Genomic DNA, 7,605 nt, shown 5'->3' on the forward strand with positions numbered 1-7,605 from the left:
TTTATTTACTTCATATGTATTTAATGCTACTTATGTTTTTTATGCGAAAAGTACATATCAGCATAAAATAAATATAGTGGAGTAGAATGATATTCTCATGAGTATTATACTACTAATCCACCCAGTATCTTAAAAAAATCTGAAATTGGCTCTATATTGATCATCTACAGCATTAAAATGCTCCTACCTATATTCATTACTGATAAAAATAGAATAATATAATATTCTATAATAGTTTATTACACTGGTTTGTTAAATACTTGATTCTGATTGGTCAATGGGCACTCTAAGGTCTGTTATTTCTGAAAGCAAATAGACCATTATGGTCTGTACCTGGTGAGCAGTGAGTACAGTTAAATTTTAATTGTAATTTTTCAAATGCTCACAGTCACATAATAAACTGTCCCACACTGACCCTTAGTGGTTCTGAGAGGAGCTGCACAGAGTTCACAGTTCAACATGAACACACACAGATGTCGCCAGAATCCCAAACACGCCACCGTCAAACTCCTGAAATAGTTTCAAAGCACACATAGTACTGGTAATAGTAATGTCAGGTCAATTATAGTAATGATAGTGATTAAACTACATAAATACTTTAAATTTACTGTTAACAAACACTGAAATCATAAATATAATAATAAATGTGTTAGTATTGCTATAATTTATGATATTTTATTTTTTATTTTGTGTGTCATATAAAATAAAGATAGTATAGCTGATAGTAGATAACAACTGTATTCTGGTTACATTAGCAAACTATTTTATTGTTGCAAACATAACAAAATCATTTGAAACAATTATGGCATTACTAATAAATACTAAACATTATTAATAATAATTTCATGGTTTGTTTCTAACTAATTAAAGTTTAATTTATCCTTAACTTACCTTTTATTAATAATGGTTATTATGAAATGTTATTATTTGGGATAAACTTTATAACCTTCATTCAAAAAGGAAGGCAATGCATTAAATATCAGGTCAATAAATGAGAAAAACAGCTTGTATAATATACACAAAATGGATCTTACCTAAACTTATTTAGTAAACAGATCGTGTCTATGTATAGAAATCTGTCAGATCTTGCAGGTCGCTGAGTTCAGCAGCCTCTGTTATAAGTCTGATCTGCTGTTGCTTGTTATGCGTTATCTTACTGGAATGTATACTAACGTTGTGTAGCCCATGAGGGTCACGGTTTAGACTGAACGTGTGTGAGGAAGATTAAATCTGACGGTATATGTCAGACAAAAGGTGAGACTCCTTTAACCTACATAGACCAAACAGACAAATGAACTATTTTTAACCTTTTATCATTTTTGGATGGGACAGGGCACCTTTAGGGGGAGAGGCAGGGCAGGTATCAGTCTTCTGTACACCCCCTAAAAACTGTTAGCCTATCTGCATATGTGAGTAGTGAAAGTGTGAATAAGTGACAAACACACTGGGTGCTGATGATGCTAATTTTCTGCGCCATCAGGCACATTTGATCCTGAGTGTCACACTTCAACACCTCGCCCTTCTACCGGCCTCTAACCAGCTTTGTTAATCATTTGCTTTGAGGAAAAGATACAGTTGGTCTTCATGGTGATAAAATCACCATGAAGACCAACTGTATCTGTAACAGCAGTTATAATTGTAAACATGTAATAATAAGAGTAACTGGCTGCTCAACTTTCATATTTAAGGAACCTCTGTAGAGATGCTTTAAATCAGGGGACAGGTCTGTTGATTGATTAACTGTTTGTAGATGCTGCGGCTGGTAGCTCCTTCAGTCTTCACTGCTTGTGTCAGTTCTTGGTTAGTTTTTCCAGCTTTGCTGCTGAAACACGGGTCACTTAGGAGTGAGATACACGCAGAAGCATTGGAAAAGGAACCTTGTCTTTGAGATTAAAGAGCCTGAGACAATCACTAATACACACAACATGTCAAACATGCACTACAGAATTATTTCCTGGATGTATATGTGTATATGTAATTATTTTATTTAATTTGGTTTTATATTTTATTCTATTCCACTGAATTTGACTAATTATCAGTATATATGTTCTGTGTGTAGAATGAAGGAACTGCAACTCTCTTTTTGTTGTGCAACCCAGTGTTGTGTAATGATTGATGAATAAATTACCTTTAACCTTATTCTTTGTTAATGTTGTAACTGCAGATGTAGTTTTCATCTGTGGTCCATCTGCTGTTTACACACAGATCTTTGCTTGTTTGCAAAGGCTCAAGATTTCTGCCAAGTTCAAGTATTTTCACAATCGCAACTGCAGTCATTCTTTGCAAGCTTCCATTTCCAAAATACATGAATGAAGTGATCTTATTTTGAGCTATGGACAGTTTTCATCTTGTAAAGAGCAGATGGCAAACCAATCAGTCGGGATCTGCTTAGTCAGAACAAGTGAGTAAATGGATCTTGAATGCCTTTTGTTTTATGAAAATCTCTCATTTAATTCAGTAAGTCTTCAGATTTAAGCTGACATTTATAATATACTGTACAGTGAAATGTAGTTTTTTGCAGTGCAATAAGTATTTTAAGTCATCAGCTGTCTTCACCAAAACAATTTCTGCCTTTATCCTCATAAAACAGTCACAATAAAAGTGCAATTTCCTCATTTTTTCAAGAAGTTAAGTTTCACACATTCTTTAACAGGATCAGAAAATTATCCAGCTCCATATCTTAACATCAAGGAAGAGTCAGTTTCATAACATGTAACAAAGCTTCCTGTAGGTGCATCAGTCAGAGACACTGTGGCCAGACAGCAACCCCCCCCCCCCAACCATGACATCATGACATGTTTAATTTGTTACTGTCGCTCAGTAGCTTAGACCACCCCGGTGTCACACCTCTCCTCTGCTGATGGAGCTGTGATCTTGTGTCGACACAGCGGGCAAATGCCAAGCTGCTGGATGACTCTGGAGGCGCAGGGTCTGCACAGACACCGGTGGCCACAAGACAGAGTGACTCTGGCCTGTTTTCCCATGCACACCACACAGTCCACTACACTGTTGTCACCTGTGATTAAAACAAAGAGAGAAATCACGTCAGAGAGCGTCACAAACACTCCTACACCTGATTTCACTGATAGTATTTGGCTGCCAGGACTTGTCCTGGATTCTGTCTTACCTGCTGGGACGTCCAAGTTGAGACAGGAGATGCAGTCATCACTGTATCCGTCAAGAAACAAACTGCAGCGGTTGTCAACCGCAGGTGAGGTGAGGCGCTCAGGTGCAGGACAGGAGCGTCTGGTGTAAAGAAGCTCTTTTTTCTCTGAGCCTGCAGCAAAGAGTGGAAAAAAGTTAAAGGTACAGTTCATCCCATGATCAAAAAAACATTTTCCCTATTACCTGTAGTGCTGTTTGTTCATCTAGATTGTTTTGATGTGAATTGCAGAGTTTTGGAGATATCAGCCACAGAGATCTCTGAATATAGTGGGACTAGACGGCACTCAAATGTGGTGCTCAAAATGTCTGGGAAAAAAAAAGCTCAGCAGCAATATCTCTTTCCAGAAATCATGACCAGGTGAAGATAATCCACAGACCTTGTTGTGGGCAGTTTCATCCAGAAACTACTTTCTTTTCACTGGAAAGAAAGTAGTTCCTGCATGAGTAGTAGATTCTACCATAGAAAGAAGAAACCACAAGCTGAGGTCAATCATCATTCGTTATATTTAAGAGAAGGCAAACATCTCTGTGGCTCATGTCTCCAAAACTAAACATCAAAACAATCTAGACAGATAAACAGCATTTTAAGTATGATGAATAACAACAGGAAAAACAGGTAGTACAGTAAACAATACATCATTATTTACAAGTAAACTGACCCAGGAGGAAAATGGAGCACGTCTGTCCGTAGACGTCTATCATGGCCCACAGCGGCCGGCTCAGATCTACTCCCTCCAGCAGCTTGTGCCTCCTGTTGTTGCATGTGAAGTAAATGTTGCCTCCATAAGAAACCCAGAATTCCAGCTCTGAACCTGCTTGGCAGTAGGATTCGTGCACGGGAGCGGCCCAGTGTCCAGGTGTGTCAGTGAGGTTGGGGATGGCCATAATGGGCAGAGGCAGACGTCTGTCTTCGGGCGACACGTTGGTGAAGCCCAGGCGCAGAGCTCCGTGCCATCTGGACAAATCTTTCTCCACCCTCAGACGAATCCTCTCCTGGATCTTCACCGGGCGGCTGCTGAACACCAGGCCATTCTTGAACGTGTCCCCCTTCCTCTCTGCGAGGCGACACTCCTCACTCAGGCGGACGTTGTCTCCCACAGCCTGATGGTGGAAGGTCAGAGGGCCGAGGCAGGACAGGTCGCACCTGTGTGCCACCTCTGACTCAACAACTGCAAGGAAACAACAACATGGTTATGATTATTGATGTGCATGTGTGCATAAAGTTAATTTTCTTTTTCAGTACAAAGTTGTCCAAAAAATTGTCAGAATTTGTCTTAACTTAAGTGGAGAGTCAAAGCAAACTGGAGAAAGAAATCACACAGGAATGTTTTCTCAAAGGAATTGAATTGAATATGATGGAATTCTCAGTGTGTTTTCAACATATCATGACAAACGACCCTCAAATCAGGCTTGAAAGAGCTAGGACTTTGGCGATGGGGCATCATGTGTCTCAGCAGATTGGAGCCATTACCAGGGTGAACATTTCTGTAATTCTCGCTCTATACCACTTTGTTAGGTGAGAAAATAACCATGTAGATGCCCACTATATGACAAGTTCATCCAGATAACGCGTATTTGGGAGTTTGTTCTGACGTTTGTGGAGCTCTGAGGAGTTGCCTGGGAGGCCCCCAAAATTTGATATGTGGCTAAAGAAATTAGGAAACATGTTCCCTCTGGGGAAAATTAAATTCATTATGTCAAACAGAGAGGATTGGCATTCAGAGAATTCTGCAACCTGTTGTTAATCTGATTGAAAAACTAGTGAATGATCAGTGGTCTGACTGGTTAACTGGGTCCTGATGTCATAGGTCAAGACCCTGTGATACCCTGAAGCTTATGACCAAGATTCTCAAACTGTGGTCGGTGTACCACTGGTGGTACACAAGTTACTTCTAGTGGCACACAGAGGAATATCAGAAATATTTTCTTGAAATGAAATTAATTATTTTAAAAATATGTAATACTGTCAAAATGCTGCAAAATTTCAAATGAAAATGTGCAAAATATGAACAGAAATTTAAGTTAAAATAAGTTTTGGCTGTCCTGTATTTTTGTTTTCAATATTGACGTCGTGCTACGTAGTCTTGATCATGCAGGTAGCACACGTGTATATCATCAATGATTAGTTACGCGCTACAAGGTGATGGCAGGATAGTAAGTGGAGGTAAAATGAAGAAAATACTTATAAGTGCTTCAAAAACAAGGAAATTGTGGCTCCAAATGGGAACTATTACAAAGAGAAGTGCAGAGCAGGAGAAGAATATTTTGAGCTGCTGCACTGGAAAAGAAGAAAACTGAGTACTATTGACAACGTAAGAAACGTCAGTCCACAGCACCTGCTACCAACAAATGGCACAAAACTGTTAGGTAGTACTTGGGGAGTTCAGTATTTTCAGAGGTGGTACACAGTATAAAAAGTTTGAGAAACACTGGCTTTTGAAATAACTTACGTGCAACTTCTTTTTTTTGTGTCACCATCAGTGTTGTTTTGTGTGTAGTAGGAGCACTACTAGGCCTACAGTGCTGTGGCATCGTCCTGTGTCTAAAACTTGCACAGTTTAGAGTGTCTTTTTATTGTGACCTGTGCAATAATCCTGCTGTCTAATCAGCATCTCTGTATGCCACACCTGTCAGGTGCAGGGAGATAAAGGAGAGGTGCTGACTACCACAGATTTAAACAAAAATATGAAAAAAAATTGAGAGAAATAAACCTTTTTCTGCACACAGAAGAAGTTTTCAATCTTTACTTTGACTCATGAAGCACAAATGAAAGTGCAGCATTCAACTTTTTGTTGAATGTAACATATATTACTACATAACATATATTATTATGTATATGAAACTTTTACTCATCAGTGACAAGCTTAACACTTTCAGTAAAACTTTTTTTTTATCACCATCTCTCCTTTATTTTACACTTTACAGCACATCATAAATCCTCAATTTTTATAAATTTTGGCAAACTGACAAATTATGGTGAATAGAGGAGCCTATTGTTGACACACACAGCAGTTCAAGACTGAAAACAAGAATAAAAATCTCACCAGAGTTCCCGTTCTCACTTTTGTTTAACATCTTGAAGAGGCAGACGTTTCTTTTCTTCGTGTCCTGAGAGAAGGTGTGCATCAAACAGTAAAATGAAAAGGGAGGGACTGATAAATATTTAACAGGTTTGCTGCGGGATCAGCAGCCAAAGGTCACGTCTCTCTCTTTGTCTGGAGTCCATCTTGGTCATCGTTGGACCCAGGAAACGACAACCAGCAGCTCCACGGTGACACTTTGAGTTACTTTCAGTGGAATCACGGCCCAGATGAGACACGAGCTGCAACAGATGTGGACAGAAACATGCAGTTAATGACACACACTTCAGCTTTGTTCAGGAAGAATGTCACTGTCCAGAGATCAGAGATCAGTCACACGTCATGTCACTACGTCACTCATATGAGCATGCTTTGCAAGAGTGCTAGCAGCTACATATATATGTATATATATGTATATACATATATATATATACATTATATTATTTCTTGAAAAAATTTGTTCATACTGTAAGATTTAAAATAATACTTTTGAGGAAAAGCATTTGTCTCATTTTGGTACAGTAGATGTTATAATGCAGATTCTGCAGAACTGCAGTAGGTTTTCATCATTTTCTTTATGTGGGGGCCCCCAGTGATTCTCATTTTAATATTATCCTCTATAGGTTTAAATTGCTGGGGTCAACTTGAGATTTGTGATTTGAATTTGAGAGAAAAGGAATATTTTTCACTGATCTGGCCTCTTTTCCATTTAAAATGCATAAGATGCAATGTATTAAATATTAAATATATGTCCTACTTTGGAGGGTTTGAATCCCCCCCCCCCCCCCCCCCCACTATAGTTTTGAAAGATACGGCCCCCAAAAAGCTAGAAGCAGCCCTGAATGATTTTATTACGTCCCATAATCCACTCCCTGCCCTGTCAATGTCGATCAGAGATGATGCAGCTTCTTCCACACTTAGAAAGTTCAGAAATTCACCAGCCATTAGTCTAAGCTAAAACAACTGGGTATTCTGACTTTACAGTTCATAACGATCACATTTTATTGCAGGGCATGCCCATGCAAAAAAAAAATTTGTGCAGCTGTATAGTTAATAGAGCCACATTGAGTGGACTTTGGCTCCCACCTCCTCACAACCATCGTCTGTGAAGTCGTTTCAGTTATATTACCTTAAAACAGACATTTTGGCATAAACAAATAAATAAATAAATAAATAAAGTGTGCTGAATGTATCCTACTGTATGGGAGATAAGGGAGTAAAGAGTAAAAAAATATACTGCATTAAAAGTACTCTGACAAGCACAATTTCTCAACAAAAGGTTACTAACAGAGTAAATGTAACTCATTACTACCTCTGCAGTTCATGACGTGCATTTCAGCTTTCTTACATCTGAATAATC

The 7,605-nt window shown here is 38.6% G+C and overlaps 1 protein-coding gene across 1 annotated transcript; it reads right to left on the reverse strand.

The window, feature by feature from the left end:
* Positions 1-2,574: 2,574 nt before the first annotated feature.
* On the reverse strand, positions 2,575-6,419 carry LOC146319943 (E3 ubiquitin-protein ligase NEURL3-like). The gene is made up of 4 exons (XM_084729443.1): positions 6,210-6,419; positions 3,825-4,334; positions 3,128-3,277; positions 2,575-3,016 (listed from the first exon to the last, which is right to left on the reverse strand). Exons 1-4 carry the CDS (start codon positions 6,289-6,291, stop codon positions 2,826-2,828), a joined length of 933 nt encoding a protein of 310 aa, XP_084585569.1. The 5' UTR covers positions 6,292-6,419; the 3' UTR covers positions 2,575-2,825.
* Positions 6,420-7,605: the final 1,186 nt, after the last annotated feature.

Source organism: Lutjanus erythropterus, chromosome 10 (assembly GCF_056507025.1).
Source record: "Lutjanus erythropterus isolate fLutEry1 chromosome 10, fLutEry1.hap2, whole genome shotgun sequence".
Lineage (NCBI taxonomy): Eukaryota > Metazoa > Chordata > Actinopteri > Lutjaniformes > Lutjanidae > Lutjanus > Lutjanus erythropterus.